General features: G+C 40.4%; 1 protein-coding gene across 2 annotated transcripts in view; it reads left to right on the forward strand.

The window, feature by feature from the left end:
• The window catches only part of IKBIP (IKBKB interacting protein), a 30,274-nt gene that overhangs the window by 7,221 nt on the left and 4,331 nt on the right, over window positions 1-18,722 (forward strand). Inside the window, exons 2-3 of one of the 2 annotated variants that reach the window (XM_033220957.1) lie at window positions 2,491-2,608; window positions 9,991-12,506. In XM_033220957.1, the coding sequence (XP_033076848.1) occupies window positions 2,491-2,608; window positions 9,991-10,833 (961 nt within the window). In that variant the 3' untranslated portion in view covers window positions 10,834-12,506. Of the gene's footprint in view, window positions 1-2,490; window positions 2,609-9,990; window positions 12,507-18,722 lie in introns of those variants that run through there. The other variant, XM_033220959.1, reaches the window with a different exon arrangement.

Genomic DNA, 18,722 nt, shown 5'->3' on the forward strand with positions numbered 1-18,722 from the left:
GGCCAATGAAAAAAGAATTATGTTCACCCTTCCATCTTTGAGAATTAGGATAATAGTGTTTTCTAATAACCAGAAGCTTTAAAGGTTGCTATTAATTTAAACACAGGAGAAAAGTCCATCTGTGCTAATAATGTAACCTGGGATCCTGTAGAATAGAAATTAGCCAGTATCATCAAAAGAAATTTATTTCCTCCACTATTGTAAACATTTGTCTAATTTAGCTTTGGACTATTTTGTAGCTACAGTTAGCCTAATGATGCCATTTATGAATTCAAAGCATTACCACTTTTGCAAGGATGCACAAAGTTCATATAACTGCACTTACTCAGAAAAGTCTTTCACTTCTCCATTAAGCCTTGGGATCTTTAAATGATTGCCTTTCAGTGGAAATGAATTTCACAAAACACGGTCGGTCAGTATAGTTCTAAGTTTGACTGTGCACTTAGACTACCCGAGAAGCTATTGAGTTTCCAACATCCAAGCCATATCCCAAGCCAATTAAATCAGAATCTTCCTGAGACCCACGCATCAGATTTGTTAAAGCTTCCAGGTGATTACAGTATGTAGCAAAGCTTTTGAACCACTTGTCTCAGGACTGTGATTTAGGCACTGTTCTCCAATTCATATCCATTTAAATCCAAATTTCAAAGGAGACTTATACCCAATTCTGTTAAGAACAACACAATTATTGTTCTTCTCATGGTTCTGCTCCATTGCATTTTGATGACTCAATATGCAAAGAATTTCAACTGTTTTCTTTCTGAGCCTGAAGAATTGAGTTAAAGTAGACAAAATGGTATTAGATACAAGACAATTCTTTTGTGCTTGCTCATTTCAAATCCGGTATAAACAGATGTTGATTTGTTGTTTTGAAGATTGAGGTAGCTTTTTGGGCTTCCACTTGTGATGAAAAATAAACTCCAATTTTAGAGTGACATCTCAAGTACACCTATACAAGTCACGTCGTTGAGTATAACCAATTGTACAGTTTATACACTTTGCACTGATTGTGATCTGTTGTCACTTTGACAATGGCTTTTTTCTATTTTCATACCTCTTTTCACACCTCCTGCTATTTTGCAACTTCTAATTACTCTCACTTCTCTCTTCTACTCCACTGCTTTTCATCAATCTACTCTTCTACGTTTCAGTTTTAAAATACTTTTTTATAGATAACTCTTGTTTCTCCTACATTTCAGCATAAAAACACCTGTTTTCTAGATATTACCCAAGTATGGCCTTGTGAAAAACAGTAGAGATCAAAGATCTTGTTCTAAATTTTTCACTGTGTCTTCCTCTAAAATATTTCTTGTGCATGCATCTATTACAGATCTCACACCATCTTATTTGTTGGGCTGTGAACTGTGAACAAGGGCAGTGCTTTACTCATCTTTGTATGAGTTAAACCAGTACCTACCTCATGAAAATCTGTCAAAATAAACTGATAAAAGCTCCATCTAGGCCAGGCATGTTGGCCCACACTTGAAATCCCAGCCCTTTGGGAGGCTGAGGTGGGAGGATCACTTGAGGCCAGGAATTCAAGACCACCTTGGGGCTAGTCACGGTGGCTCACGCCTATAATCCTAGCACTTTGGGAGGCCAAGGCGGGCGGATCACTTTAGGTCAGAAGTTCGAAACCAGCCTGGCCAACATGGCGAAACCCCATCTCTCCTAAAAATATAAAAAAATTAGCGGGACTTGTTGCCAGGTGCCTTTAATCCCAGCTACTTGGGAGGCTAAGGAGGAGAATCTCCTGAACCCAGGAGGTGAAGGTTGCAGTGAGCCAAGATCGCGCCATTGCACTCCAGCCTGGGCAACAAGAGCAAAACTCCGTTTTAAAGAAAAAGCTAAGGACCACCTTGGGCAACATAGCAAGATGGTGTCTCTACAAAGAAAAAATAAATTGGCCGGGCGCGGTGGCTCAAGCCTGTAATCCCAGCACTTTGGGAGGCCGAGACGGGCGGATCACGAGGTCAGGAGATCGAGACCATCCTGACTAACACGGTGAAACCCCGTCTCTACTAAAAAATACAAAAAAAAACTAGCCGGGCGAGGTGGCGGGCGCCTGTAGTCCCAGCTACTCGGGAGGCTGAGGCAGGAGAATGGCATAAACCCGGGAGGCGGAGCTTGCAGTGAGCTAAGATCCGGCCACTGCACTCCAGCCTGGGCGACAGAGCGAGACTCCGTCTCAAAAAAAAAAAAAAAAAAGAAAAAATAAATTAACCAGCTTACAGTCCTAGCTACTTGGGAGGTTGAAGTAGGAGGATCACTTGAGCCCAGGAGTTCAAGGCTACAGTGAGCTATGATTGTGACACTGCATTCCAGCCTGGGTGACAGACTGAGACCCAGTGTGGAAAGAAAAAAAAAAAACTACAGCTACCCATACCAGAATATATGTTGTTCTTAACAGAATTGGGTATAATTCTCCTTTGAAATTTGGATTTAAATGGATATAAGTTGGAGAATAGTGATTTTTCTTTTCTTTTCCAGGTTTGTATTTCAGCAGTCGGAAAAATTTGCAAAGATGGAAAACCAATACCAGTTACTGAAACTAGAAACCAATGAATTTCAACAACTTCAAAGTAAAATCAGTTTAATTTCAGAAAAGGTAATCATTAATTGGCTTATCTGGGACAGTTTTTCCCGTTTTACTACCCCACTATCATTTCTCTATCCCAGCTCGGAACTTCGTTCTTCCTGCCTTTTAGACCATGACTATTTTAACTCTCACTGATCTTCTTCCTACCTCTTGACATTCTCCTTTGGAGCTATTTTGACTCAGATTGCATTTTGAAGGACAAGGATTTTTTAATATGACAATTTCTATTATTGAAAAAGACCAATTTCTTCATATTAGTATGATGTTAATTTTCTACTTAAGTGTCAGGTATCTAGAGCATTGAAAATATGGTTGATCATGTCTACAGCCATACCACCCTGAACGTGCTCAGTCTCATCTGAAAATATGGTTGATCTTTGGACATAAAATTAGAATATGATTAACACTTATTGGGAAAAGATCTATATTTTTTTTCCTTACTTTCTGCTTTTTAAAGGTATATGTGTATGCATTTAAGAATGGCTAAGCCGGCCGGGCGCGGTGGCTCAAGCCTGTAATCCCAACACTTTGGGAGGCCGAGACGGGCGGATCACGAGGTCAGGAGATCGAGACCATCCTGGCTAACACGGTGAAACCCCGTCTCTACTGAAAAATACAAAAAAACTAGCTGGGCGAGGTGGCGGGCGCCTGTAGTCCCAGCTACTCGGGAGGCTGAGGCAGGAGAATGGCGTGAACCCGGGAGGCAGAGCTTGCAGTGAGCTGAGATCCGGCCACTGCACTCCAGCCTGGTCGACAGAGCAAGACTCCGTCTCAAAAAAAAAAGAATGGCTAGCCTAAGCTGGGAGCAGTAGCTCATGCCTATAATCCCAGCACTGTGGGAGGCTGAGGCAGGCAAATCACTTGAGGTCAGGAGTTAAGAGACCAGCCTGGCCAACATGGTGAAAACCCATCTCTACTAAAAATACAAAAATTAGCCGGGTATGGTGCACATGCCTGTAATCCCAGCTACTCGGGAGGCTGAGACAGGAGAATCTCTTGAACCCATGAGGTGGAGGTTGCAGTGAGCCGAGATTGCGCCACTGCACTGTATAGCCTGGGCTACAGAGTGAGGATCTGTCGCAAAAAAGAAAAAAAAAAAAATTAAAAAAAAAGAATGGCTAGCCTAAAAGTATTTGTCCTGTAACCAAATAAGAATTCCAATGAAAATTAAAATAATACCATGTCTGTATTGTGTTTCTTCAAGTTGCTGATTTCTACTAGATGCATTATTACTATGATTCTTAGAAATGTGAGGCAAATAAACATTTTTGTAATTCCCACACCTCTCAGGAAAAAGTTAGCTGTGATCAATAAGGCATCATGTGGGACTTTTCTGGGTACCAGGGACCAAGCCATCATTGGGAAATATGGCTTGTTCATTTATTCATTCACTAAACCTTTGCTCATGTCACAAGGTAAGCAAGGACCTATGCTTGGCACCAGGGTGGGCAAGGATGTTATAAAAATAGAGATGAAATGGAGCATCTAAGTCTCTGCAGCCCCATGCACAGGATAAGCATATAATCCCCCAGAAAAGAAAAGCCATGGAGGAAAATTAAATATCCACACATGCCAGGGGATTCCATGGATGGTGAGACTAAGGGATTTGGGGAAGGAGCTGCAAAAGAGTTGGTATTTTCACATAGGGCTCAAATTGGAATCTGAGCCAGGCGTGTTGGCTCATGCCTGTAATCCCAGCACTTTGGGAAGCCAAAGCAGGCGGATCACCTTGAGGTCAGGAGTTTGAGACCAGACTGGCCAACATGGTGAAACCCTGTCTCTACTAAAAATACAAAACTATTAGCTGGGCATGGTGGTTCATGCCTGTAATCCCGGCTACTTGGGAGGCTGATGCATGAGAATTGCTTGAACCCGGGAGGCAGAGGTTTCAGTGAGCTGAGATCACACCACTGCACTCCAGCCTGGCCAACAGAGTGAGACTCTGTCTCAAAAAAAAAAAAAAAAAAATTGGAATCTGGTTGTAGCTGTTGGGGGAACTCTAACACTCTAACATACTGTTAGAAGAAATCCCAGGGGCAAGAAACTTCATATATATATATATTTTTTTTTTTTTTTTTTTTTAATTTTTTTGAGATAGGGTCTCCCCCTGTCATCCCAGCTCTCACTCTGTCATCCAGGCTGGAGTGCAGTGTTGGAATAACAGCTCACTGCAGCTTCAACCTCCCAGGCTCAAGCACTCCTCCCAACTCAGCCTCCCAAGTAACTGGGACTAACAGGCATGCTACGGCACCCAGCTAATTTTTTTTCTTTAATTTTTTGGAGAGATGGGGTCTTGCTACATTGCCCAGGCTGGTATCAAACTCCTGGCCTTAAATTACTCTTCTGCCTCTGCCTCCCAAAGAATTGATATTACAAAAGTGAGCCACTGTGCCTTGCCAAAACTTCACATATTTAATTAAAAGCTATTAAAGGCCAGGCATGGTGACTCACACCTGTAATCCCAGCACACTGGGAGGCCAAGGTGGGCAGATCATGAGGTCAGGAGTTTGAGATCAGCCTGGCCAACATGGTGAAACCCCACCTCTACTAAAAATACAAAAATTAGCTGGGCATGGTGGCGGGCGTCTGTAATCCCAGCTACTTGGGAGGCTGAGGCAGGAGAATCGCTTTAACCTGGGAGGTGCAGGTTGCAGTGAGCCGAGACTGCACCATTGCACTCCAGCCTGGACAACAGAGTGAGACTCTGTCTCAGTAAATAAATAAACAAATGTAAATAAAAGCTATTGAAAACTTATTTTGAACAGAGATTTCTCTTTTTTTTTTCTTTTTTTTTGGGTGGGGGGTGGGGGTTGGTTCGGAGTTTCACTTTTCTCACCCAGGCTGGAATACAATGGCTCAGTTTTGTCTCACTGCAACCTCCGCCCAGGCTGGACTGCAGTGGCGCAATCTCGGCTTGCTGTAACCTCTGCCTCCCCAGTGTAAGTGATTCTCCTGCCTCAGCCTCCCGAGTAGCTGGTACTACAGGTGCATACCACCATGCCCAGCTAATTTTTATATTTTTAGTAGAGATGGGGTTTCACCATGTTGGCCAGCCTGGGCACGGTGGCTCACACCTGTAATCCCAGCACTTTGGGGGGCCGAGGCAGGCGGATCACCTGAGGTCAGGAGTTCAAGACCAACCTGACCAACATGGTGAAACCCCATCTCTACTAAAAACACAAAAATTAGCCAGGCATGGTAGCACATGCCTGTAGTCCCAGCTACTCAGGAGACTGAGGCAGGAGAATCGCTTACACTAGGGAGGCAGAGATCACAGTAAGCTGAGATTGTGCCACTACATTCCAGCCTGGGCAACAAAGTGACACTCCATCTCAAAAAAAAAAGCTTTTGAAGCAGGTTTTTAAAATATTATAGAATCCAAAAAATATTCAGTCTTGGCCTGGAGTGGTGGCTCACGCCTGTAATCCCAGCACTTTGCGAGGCCAAGGCAGGTGGACCACCTGAGGTCAGGAGTTCAAGACCAGCCTGACCAACGTGGAAAAACCCCATCTCTACTAAAAATACAAAAAATCAGCTGGGTATGGTGGTGCATGCCTGTAATCCCAGCTACTCGGGAGGCTGAGGTAGGAGAATCGCCTGAACCCACGAGGTGGAGGTTGTGGTGAGCCGAGATCACGCCATTGCACTCCAGCCTGGGCAACAAGAGTGAAACTCTATCTCAAAAAAAAAAAAAAAGAAATATTCAGTCTTTTCATAGCTTTTTCTCCCATTCTGCCCTGGGAGTAATTTAATAAGAGGTCCCTTTTCACAAAGGTGGCCCTAAAGGGCAGCATAACACAGAAGGAGGGGAAAGCAGCTAGACGTGGACACTCATCACAAATGTGTGACCTTGGACAGATCACTATAACTTATCTTGGTCTCTATTTCATCATTTATTAAGTGAGAAATAATAAGATTTTTATAAAGATCAGGTGAGATATACAGTAATTAAGTGAGAAATTATAAGATTTTTATAAAGATCAGATGAGATATACAGTAAGTCCTCAACGTTGTCAATAGGTTCCTGGAAACTACGATTTTAAGTGAAGTGTATAATGAAACCAATTTTTTTCTCATCTACGTTGTAATGAAAGGACATTGAAACAACATTGTTGGAGGAGCTGCTCTGAATAGTTCCACTTAAAGTCAGTTTCCAAGAACCTACCAATGACGTTAAGTGAGGACTTACTTTATGTATAAATTCTTTGAAAACAATCAAGCGCTAATAAAGTACTGGCTCTTTTTCTTTTCTTTTTTTTTTTTTTTTTTTTTGAGACAGAGTTTTGTTCTTGTTGTCCAGGCTGGAGTGCAGTGGCGAGATCTGCTCACAGCAACCTCCGCCTCCTGGGTTCAAGCAATTCTCCTGCCTCAGCCTCCCAAAGTGCTGGGATTACAGCGTGAGCCACCACACCCAGCCCTACTAGCTCTTTCTTTAAGAAAAAATGAGGCCCAGTGTGGTGGCTCATGCCTGTAACGTCAGCACTTTGGGAAGCTAAAGTGAGCCCGGCAGTTTGAGACCAGGCCAGGCAACATGGTGAGACCCCATCTCTACAAAAAAAAAATATTTTAATAAACAAAAATGAAAAACGATTAGAATATGTTGGCGCCCATAAATGCTAGCTACTGTGGCATACTAGTCACTACATATTTGCAGATTAAATCTATAACATCTTGAACTTACTTGGGGTGTACTGCCTTCAGATTACAGTGAGGCTCTGATGAACCTCCTCAACAGGACATTACCTTAGGTGAGGATAAGCTTGCCTCTTCAAAATACTGCTAATAAAACAACTAAACCTAACCATGTTAATGGTTAGTATTTCTCATCATTGATTTTAAAAGGAACTTGTATTATGGCTATATGTGTACATTTAAAAGAAGTTTTTATTTCCTTGGTTTTTTTGTTTTCTTTAAGAGTGTGTGTGTGTGTGTGTGTGTGTAAGTGTGTTTGAGACAGTGTCTTGCTCGATCACCCAGGATGGAATGCAGTGGCATGATCATAGCTCACTGCAACCCTGAGCTCTTGGGCTCAAGGAATCCTCCCACCTCAGCCTCCCAAGTAGCTGGGACTCCAGGCGCACACCACCATACCCAACTAATTTGTGTGTGTGTGTGTGTGTGTGTGTAGAGACAGGGTCTTGCTTTGTGCCCAGGCTGATCTCGAACTCCTAGGCTCAAGCAGTCCTTCTGCCTTGGCTTCCCAATATGTTGGGATTATGGCATAAGCCACCATGCCCAACCCTTAAAATAAATTTTAAGCAACATTTCAGAGTGGTGTTAGTCATTCTTGTTATATACTCTTTAGGTCTTGATTGGGGTGGACTAGAAGGCTTAGGGTCATTCTTAAACATCAACAAACATATTATTTGTACCCTGAGATGTAGGGATTACACAAAGGTATAAGACATGGTCTCTTCTATGAAATTTAGAAACTTTCACATCTGCACCCTGCTAATTCATCAGTCTGTTAATGAGTCCAATTTTGGAGTCACTTCCAGGCCTTTCTGCATCGCCCTCCTAACTTTTTATCTCTCCTCAAAGCATCCATTGCCCCCCCCGTGCTAATTCTTTTGTGACACTACTTATAATCTATTGTGATTTTTTTGGTTGCTAGTTTAGCTCCCTTACTCCTCTTTAGAGCAAGCACTGCATCTTTTATCTCCGTTTCTCTAGAACCTGATAATGGAACTACCTCACACAGGGTACTCAGTAGATCTTGTTGGGACTCTAGAATATATGATGCGGAAGATCCAAACACTGTCTCCCAATCAAATTGTGAAATCAAGGACTATGCTGTATTTGTCTCCACTGTCTCACACAAGGCTGACACAGAGTGAACCCTCAAAATTTTTGAATTGTATGTGCTAAGTGGCAAATATGTGGCAAATGCATATGTAATAGGTACTACAGGAATTCAGGTTGTCAGGGCTAGGGCTGTGGAAGAAATGCTGCACCGAGGAGCTGAGATCCGGTCTGAGCCTTGAAGTAAGGACAGTGTAACTAAATAAAGAGGAGAGGAGGATAGCATAGGGAGAGGTTAGAGAATTTGAGACTTTATCCTAGAAGTATTAGGGAACATCAAAGGTTTTGTAACAGTGTACCATGATAGGCATACCAGTTTTTAAAAGCTTACTCTAGTAGTAGTGTGTAGGCTAATTTAGGGAGCAAGCAACTGGAAGCAGATATTAGATATTACTTTTTCTAAAATACTTTCCTTCATCACTGAAGTCTAGGTTGGGTCTCCACCAGAGTGCTTCCATAGCTCTTCCCCTGTCATAGTGCATATACACATGTCTTTCTTGTCAATTAAACAAAGCTGCTTAAGGGCAGAACTGTATCTTGTTCAGTATCATGTCTTCAGCGTAATGCTGCAAGCACATGATAAATTAATGATCATTTCTAGGCCTTCCTGTAGTCTCTAAAGCTGTTATCTAAGTATAGACTAAAAGAGGTCTATGACTTGGCCTTCTATATTCCAGATACAGATTAGGAGGTGCCAGAGGCTTAGCATAATTTACAAATACTTAAAACACTAACCGTTCAATTTGACTTGTCTCACTAAACTGTTTTTTGATTCATTTTTTCTATGTATCTGTAAGACCTGATTCTAGTACTCTCTCTGCAAGAGGTTGGTCAAAAAATTTTTTTCAGCAGAAACCCTTCCAGAATTATAGGATTTAGGAAAGATATCAAATTTTATACAAAGTTAGTTTCTAAAAAGCCAAATAACCATAAAAATAACATCTAAGTTACTTACCATTGGAGTTAAAAAGAGGAAATTGTGATCTATTTCAGGCCCTTTAACATGACTTTTCTCTCAAATATGCTTCCATAGAAGTGCTGAAATATCTAGGATTATGTGTTCAGGTGTATTTTTTTTTTAACAGTGCTGGCCGGGCGCGGCGGCTCTCGCCTGTAATTCTAGTACTTTGGGAGGCCGAGGCAGGCAGATCACTAGAGGTCGACACTTCAAGACCAGCCTGACCAACATGGTGAAACCCCATCTGTACAAAAAAATAACAAAAATTAGCTAGGCATGGTGGCCCGTACCTGTAATCCCAGATACTCAGGGAAGCTGAGGCAAGAGAATACGTTGAACCTAGGAGGCGGAGGTTACAGTGAGCTGAGATGGTTCCACTGCACTCCAGCCTGGGTGACAGGGTGAGACTCTGTCTCAAATAAATAAATAAATAAAACACAGGGCTAACATATTTGTGAAAACTATTAACCTAATAAATGTCTTTGTCAGTATGATTCTGATATACTTGGATATTTTAAACATCTTCAGAATTTTAAAATGGCATGTGTTATGCTCCTGATTGTTAAAGTGTGTTTCTCTAATATGAATATTATTAAGTAGCCTTGGGAATTGTTTTGTGTTATAAATGCAGCTTGAGTCTACTGAAAGCACTCTGCAGGAAGCTACATCATCCATGTCTTTGATGACCCAGTTTGAGCAGGAAGTATCCAGCCTCCAAGATATCATGCATGGCATTCAAAGTAATGAAGAGGTGCTCACTCAAAGGATGCAAAGCCTTAATGAGAAATTTCAGAATATTACGGATTTTTGGAAGAGAAGCCTAGAAGAAATAAACATTAATACAGACATTTTCAAATCAGAAGCAAAACATGCACATTCTCGAGTAACTGTCCAAATTAACTCGGCTGAGCAGGAAATAAAATTGCTCACTGAACGGCTAAAAGATTTGGAAGATAGCACACTAAGAAATATTAGAACAGTAAAAAGACAAGAAGAAGAAGATCTCCTGCGAGTAGAGGAACAGCTAGGTTCTGATACAAAGGCAGTTGAAAAGTTAGAAGAGGAACAGCATGCCCTCTTTGCCAGAGATGAAGATCTAACTAATAAACTTTCCGACTACGAACCCAAAGTTGAAGAATGCAAGACACATTTGCCAACAATTGAAAGTGCTGTTCACTCTGTTCTCAGAGTCTCTCAGGATCTGATAGGAACAGAAAAGAAAATGGAAGACTTGACTATGCAGATGTTTAATATGGAAGATGATATGCTGAAAGCAGTGTCTGAAATAATGGAGATGCAGAAAACCCTTGAAGGAATTCAGTATGATAATCGCATATTAAAGATGCAAAATGAACTGGATGTTCTAAAAGAAAAAGTTCATGATTTTATAGCATACTCAATGCATACTACAGGAGAAAAGGAAACTGTAAAAGAATATAATATAGAAAATAAAGGAATTGGTGGTGATTTTTAAATTCGTGACATTTATTCTGATGAACCATATCATTATACATAAATTGATTAGTCCATTGATTTTGAGTTACTTTGATATGCCTCATCTTATCCTACATTATTGGAAAATAAATGAGATGTCCACACAAATGGATTATCCACATAATCAAAGCTTTTTAAGCACTGAAACTTATTTCATTTTAACCATTTTAAATAGAAATAGTTCTTTAAAAATGTTTCTCTACTTTTAAAACAAGATACTTAATACTTTTAATGTTTTTAAAGCATTAGTGGACATCATTATTAATTTCACCTATTATTTTGGACCCACATATATTGATGTCTCCAGGGGCTAGTGAAGAGTATTTACTGCTTCACTAAATGACCCCAATTTGCCATTTTTCAAACCTATGTCTCATACCTTTTCTGTCACCTAATCTTGATGTCAGGTTGATTGGTAATGTGCCTGCCTCAGCCAGTTCTTCACTTTCTTATATAATTCACTGCAGGTTAAGAATCCATACAACCAACCTCGTGGGAATTTTGTGTAAAATAAAAGATAACATGCGTGAGGGAGAGTCTGGTGCCTTTGCTATGAATTAATATGCACTTTCTGAAAAAACTATGAAGCCTAGGAAACATTTTAGTTTTTGTTAAGGTTCTAAACTGTGTTATGGATACTTGTAAGACTTTTAAAATCAGAGTAAGTATGTTCTTACATAAGGCCTTTCTTAGGAATTATGTGTATATACATCTTTGAAATATCTTTATATACCTGGGTTTTAAGTTCCAACTGTGTTACACATGAGTTTGCTAGATCCATGATCTCTAGATGGTTTACTTAAAAATAAATAGTCCAGGCGCAGTGGCTCATGCCTGTAATCCCAGCACTTGGGGAGGCCGAGGTGGGCAGATCACGAGGTCAGGAAATCGAGACCATCCTGGCTAACATGGTGAAACCCCATCTCTACTAAAAAATACAAAACATTAGCCGGGCATGGTGGCGGGTGCCTGTAGTCCCAGCTACTCGGGAGGCTGAGGCAGGAGAATGGCGTGAACCCGGGAGGCAGAGCTTACAGTGAGCCGAGATCGCGCCACTGCACTCCAGCCTGGGTGACAAAGCGAGACTCTGTCTCAAAGATAAATAAATACATAAATAAAAATAAATAAGCCTGTGGTCTGTTTTGAGGGAAAAGTAACATAACTCTGATAATTAGTTATGATAGTAACTGTGATAGTTAAAAGTATGTCATTTTAAAGATTTCCCAAACCACTAAATTTGTTTTACGAATTGATTTTATTTGAAATTATATAATGTAGTCAACTATATATGGAAGTTTGTTCTTGTTTCTTTGTCAGTAACCTTACCAGTTTTATAATGAAGTTTTCAGTGGAATTAAAGAACTTGAAAGCAGTCAGTTACAAAAAGGTAGTTTTGATCGAGTAGTTTTTATATGTAAATTTACAAGTTTTTGGAGAACCCCCAAACTCGTTCTCCATCGGAATTAAGAGGGCCTGTGGTAGACAGCCATGAATCATAAAAATAAGCCTGGCGAGTTCTGTTGTTAAGGGGCATAGCATTAATTTTTGCAGTCTTAAAATTACACTTCTTGATTTCTGAATGTCTCTTATTTGCGTGCACTGACAAAATTCTATTTGTTTACTTTTAATGCTAATAAAATAGATTATAAAGTACGCTGGAACTTTGTTGTTTTAACCTCCATCCTGTCAAGGCAAATGTAATTTCTTCTCTTATACTCTTCACGTTTAAATATTTTTTTCTCACCTATCACCACATTTAATATAAGGTTATTTGAACTTATATATACCATGGTAATGGTTACTGAAAGTAAGTGAAAACAATGTGGCCACTGTGCTCTATGATGATACAAGGGAAAGAAAAACTGCACTTCTATAAGTATAACATGAGAAAACTATTAAAGTGTATATGTGTGTGTATGTGTGTATAGATATGTAGATATAGACATATCCTGTATTTATGAAGAGGTTTTCCTATTAAGAAATTGTTATTGTAGAGATTTAGATGGACTTAATTTGTCTTTTTGTTTCTTCCATTCATTTATTTAACACAAATGCTTAAAATTTTAAAAACTTTCCTGTATATCAAATATTAAATTACATTGTTAGTCTTTTCTTTAGGGAAAATTACCAATATCCTAAAACACATTTTTGTATCTTTGTAATTGATAATAAATTTTATATCAATTAATTTCTTATACAGTGGCCAGGCACAGTGCCTCATACTTGTAATCCCAATACTTTGGGAGGCTGAGGCAGAATGGCTTGAGCCCAGGAGTTTGAGACAGCCTGGGTAACATAGTGAGACCTCGTCCCTAGAAAGAAAAAAAAAAGTGTAAGGAGAAGTGGGGCCAAGCACAATGGCTCACTCCTATAATTCCAACACTCTGGGAAGCTGAGGTGAGAAGATTGCTTGAGCTCAGGAGTTCAAGACCAGCCTGGATGACATGGCAGGACCTCATGTCTACTAAAAGTCAAAAAAAAAGTGCATCCCTGTGGTCCTAGTGACACAAGAGGCTGAGCCCAGGTATTCAAGGTTGCAGTGACCTGCACCACTGCATTCCAGGCTGGGTGACAGAGCAAGACCCTGTCTCAAAAGCATAAGAGTACTGGATCAGCTGGGCGCAGTGGCTCACCCCTGTAATCCCAGCACTTTGGGAGGCTGAGGTGGGCGGGTCACCTGAGGTCAGGAGTTGGAGACCAGCCTGGCCAATATGGTGAAACCCTGTCTTTACTAAAAATACAAAAATTAGCCAGACGTGGTAGCAGGTACCTGTAATCCCAGCTACTTGGGAGGCTGAGGCAGGAGAATTGCTTGAACCTGGGAGGCAGAGGTTGCAGTGAACCAAAATCATGCCATTGCACTACGGCCTGGCAAGAGAGTGAGACTCCATTTCAAAAAAAAATAAAAAAGGACTGGATCAATTTTTTTAATGTAACATGAATAAATCACTTTTACAATACAAGTACGTACTTATTTTTAAACTCTTGAATATACAATTTTTAAATGTAACATTGCCTTAAATTTAGCTAAATGATCAAAAACTATTGACTAAGTATACTTGTATATTTTATAACTAAAACTCTTCATTTATTAGCCTGTGTGGCTTCATAGAAAAACCCATAAGATGCAAAATTAGTAGTAGTATTTTTAATGTCAACCTAATTGTAGACCTTTGTATGAATCTATAAATTGTTTAGATTTTGATGTACCATTACACAATAATGATGCTGAAAATTTACCAAACTCAATAAGAAAAAAAGAAACCATCCTTTGTAGACTTACCCCATATTTGCACAGTTGACAAAAGCTCTATAAATTTTCCTAGCACCTGCTCATTTCAATTTATAAGCTATTAATTAATCTTGAGACAGGATCTCACTCTGTCACCCAGGCTGGAGTGTAATGGTGTGATCACAGCTCACTGCAGCTTCAACCTCCTGGGCCCAAGGGATCCTCCCATCTCAGCTCCTCGGATTGCAGGAATTACAGGTGCACATCACCATGCCCAGCTAATTTTATTTTTTTGTAGAAACAGTCTCATGTTGCCCAGGCTGGTCTCAAACTCCTGGGCTGAAGCAGTTCTCCCACCTCGACCTCCCAAAGTGCTGGGATTAGAGGTGTAAGCCACCATGACCAGCCTATAAACTATTAATTTAATACAAATCAAAATACTCCACCCACCCCAGCTTTATACAGCAGGAGAGGAGAGAACTAACATTTTAGCACTTGTTAAAATGACATACCCACACATATGTTAAGTATTTCTAGGAGATGTACATTCATCATCATCATTCCTTTTTTTTTTTTTTTTTTTTAAGACAGAGTCTCACTCTGTCCCTAGGCTGGAGTGCAGTGGTGCAATCTCAGCTCACCGCAACCTCCACCTCCCGGGTTCAAGCGATTCTCCTGCCTCAGCCTCCCAAGTAGCTGGGACTATAGGCACGTGCCACCACGCCCAGCTAATTTTTGTATTTTTAGTAGAGATGGGGTTTCTCCATGTTGGCCAGGATGATCTCGATCTCTTGACCTCGTGATCCACCTTCCTTGACCTCCCAAAGTGCTGGGATTACAGACGTGAGCCACTGCGCCCGGCCTTCATTATCATCATCATAACAGCTCTATATGTTAATTACCTACCTTGTGCCAGTCATTATCACTAATCCTTACTACACCTTTGCTAGCTATTAGACCCATTTTACAAATAAGGAAATGGAGACTTAGGAACATTGGGAACCTTGCAATCAAATTGTAGACCTGGGTCTGTTCAATTCCAGAGGCCAAGGACATCTCACTACACCATGGAGCCTGCTACTGTTCAACTAGAGGAGAAAAATCACAACAAATCTGCTGTTAGTAGAACTATGTTGATAACTCAAAAAGCAATAATTCAGTCAAATGTGTTCTCTACTATGTTGCCATTAAACCAGACTGTAAGTCCCTCAGAAGCTGTAGCTGTGCTCTAAAATTGTTTGGCCCTTGAGCATAAGAAGGAATCAATAAATGAATAAATATTGGAGAAGAGGAGAAAGCAGTGCTGAAGATCCCTAGGCTGTACTCCTCTAATCTATTAACAGGTTTTGCCATTGCATATTCTGGGCACTTTGTTTTAGGGCTTAGTTTTAAATAGTAAAAGGAGAGAATTATACCAATAATCCCTAAGATGTCTTCTGACTTTAAGTGGTTTTTACTTATTTACCCCTTTTTTAATATAAAAAAAAGTAGAGATGAGGATCTCTCTATGTGGCCCAGGCTGGTCTCAAACTCCTGACCTCAACAGATCCTCCTTCCTTGGCCTCCCAAGGTGCTGGGATAAAAGGTGTGAGCCACTGTGCCTGATCTAAATGGTTTTAAATTATACAGATCAATGAAATGTCCAGGTCCTTTAATAGAATTCAAAGATCCTAGCTGGGCGCAGTGGTGCACACCTGTAATTTCAGCACTTTGGGAGGCCACGGTGGGTGGATCATGAGGTCAGGAGATCGAGACCATCCTGGCCAACATGGTGAAACCTCTGTCTCTGCTAAAAATACAAAATTAGCTGAGCGTGACGGTGGATGCCTGTAATCCCAGCTACTCAGGAGGCTGAGGCAGAAGACTCTCTTGAACCCAGGAGGCGGAGGTTGCAGTGAGCTGAGATGGCGCCACTGCACTCCAGCCTGGACGACAGAGCAAGACTCTGTCTCAAAAAAAAAAAAAATCCTTTAGCAAGTTTTTAGAAAGCAGATTGGACCTAGAAATCATATTCTTGAACCGTGTTGCTGTGCTTGTAGATCCAGGCAATGTTTAACATTACAGGACAGCATCTAGCCTCATACCTTGAATATATGATAGGAATTTAATAAATATTCTGGCTGGGGGCAGTGGCTCATGCCTGTAATCCCAGCACTTTGGGAGGCTGAGGTGGGCGGATCACTTGAGGTCAGGAGTTTGCAACATGGTGAAACACCGTCTCTACTAAAAACAAACAAACAAAAAAAATAGAAAACTTAGCCGGGTGTGGTGGTGCATGCCTGTAATCCCAGCTACTTGGGAGGCTGAGGCCAGAGAATCGCTTGGGTGGCAGAGGTTGCAGTGAGCAGAGATTGCACCACTGCACTCCAGCCTGGGCAGTAGAGCAAGACTCTATCTCATAAATAAATAAATAATCAAATCACTGTTGTACATTTTTTTTTTTTCTGAGAAAGGGTCTGGTTCTGTTGCCCGGACTGGAGTGCAGTGGCATGATCTCAGCTCACTGCAACCTCTGCCTCCCAGGATCAAGCCATCCTCCCAGCTCAGCCCGACTATTTTTGTAACTTTTGTAGAGATGGAGTTTCACCATGTTGCCCAGGCTGGCCTTGAACTCTTGAGCTCAAGTGATCCATCCACCCCACCTCACAAAAGTGCTGGGATTACAGGCATGAGGCACCATCCCCAGCCTTCACTGATGTACTCTTTCCAGCTACTGATAGACTCTAACTCTTCTATCCATCCTAGGCAAATAGGTTAACCAAGCCTGAAGTAATTTTTAAAGTAATTTAATAACCACAATCTCTAGACTATTACCACACTGTATTGAGCTTATATTTTAGTAAAGATCAATAGAAGTTCATGATAGATTGCTTTTATAAACAACCAAGTGAAACAAAGAGATTTACTAACAGCTTCTTCCGAATAATCTGATCATTCTAAGAATAAGCTAAGCTCATTCATCGACATCTTAATTGTTTAATTGCTATTAAGCTACTTTTACCAGAGTAGATACATTAATAAATGATAACCTGGTAATGAAATAGACAAAAGTAGCCATCTAGTATTTTCTCCCTTGGGAGACTGTTTCATCAAATACACTATATTGCAAAACTTCCTCCTTAAAAATAAAATGTGATTTTGCAATCACTTCTTGGTTTCCTTCCTATTTGTGGCTACTGCTTAATGTCATACCCACAGGAACATTTTCGCAAGCTCACTTCTCTACCAAAAAACACAATTTGGACTACCTTATCCGCCAATAATTAATTTTAGCATAAAGTGATTGAGGAGAAAAATCCTCAAGTGTATTTTGAAATTAAACATTTGTGATGGGGCGAAGTGGGGGAGTTGCTACTTAGAATTATTTTGTCCTACTGCTCCATTTCCATACTTCATTATAATTATTTTGCAACTATATGGCTGCTTCTTTTTAAAGCTGCCCTCAAAGTAATATTCTGAGCATAATGCATTTTTATTTATGTTAAATAAAACTAAATGTATGATAACCAAAATAATCTCAAAAGGTTGGCATTAGCCGAGTCAGCCAAATGCAATTTAAGAAAGATAATTCAAGCTAGATGTAGTGGCTCATGCCTGTAATCCCAGCACTTTGAGAGGATTACTTGAGCCAGGAGTTCAAGACCAGCCTGGGCAGCATAGTGAGACCCCCATCTCAAAATTTTTTTTTAAAGAAAGATAATTGATAAGAAAACATTGAAGAAATATACAGTTATTTTTAAAAAAGATATATTTAGATTATACTGCATATTTAATTTTGTAAAAATGTTTTCCAGTCTGATTATTTGTTTTTATAAATTTTAATTTCAATTTTTTTGTTTTATTTTTTTTTTTTTTTTTTTTTTTTTTTTTTTTTTTTTTGAGACGGAGTCTCGCTCTGTCGCCCGGGCTGGAGTGCAGTGGCCTGATCTCAGCTCACTGCAAGCTCCGCCTCCCGGGTTTACGCCGTTCTCCAGCCTCAGCCTCCAAGTAGCTGGGACTACAGGCGCCCGCCACCTCGCCCGGCTAGTTTTTTGTATTTTTTAGTAGAGACGGGTTTCACAGTGTTAGCCAGGATGGTCTCGATCTCCTGACCTCGTGATCTGCCCGCCTCGGCCTCCCAAAGTGCTGGGATTACAGGCTTGAGCCACCACACCCGGCCTATTTTTTTTGTTTTAGAGATGGGGGTCTTGCTATGTGCCCAGGCTGCAGCACAGTTAGTATTCATAGGTGCAATCATAGCACACTACAGCGTCAAACTCCTGGACTCAAGCTTTTTTATTTCTTCTTTTCTGAGTTTTAAGTAATACATTGATCGACATTTCTGTGTCCCAAACTAAGCTACAAACTCCCTAAAAGCAGAGACTGTTCTTGATCATATTAGCACATACTGTAGTATAGTATATGTTGTGGAATCAAGCTAGTTTTATTAATAGAAAGTTGTAATTTCCTACTTTACAACATAGTGCTTTCCTAGAAAACAAGCTGAAAGTTAAATGTGCAAAAGTCAAATGATTGACTTACACATTATAAATGGGATTCTTTTTCCAGAGTAATTACTGTATATCTGTCTTTGGGCATAGGCATTAGCAATGTATTTCTAGCCATTTTACATTTGTTTCTTAATTTATTTTTCTTCA

Source organism: Trachypithecus francoisi, unplaced genomic scaffold (assembly GCF_009764315.1).
Source record: "Trachypithecus francoisi isolate TF-2019V2 unplaced genomic scaffold, Tfra_2.0 Lachesis_group11, whole genome shotgun sequence".
NCBI classification, from domain to species: Eukaryota; Metazoa; Chordata; class Mammalia; order Primates; family Cercopithecidae; genus Trachypithecus; species Trachypithecus francoisi.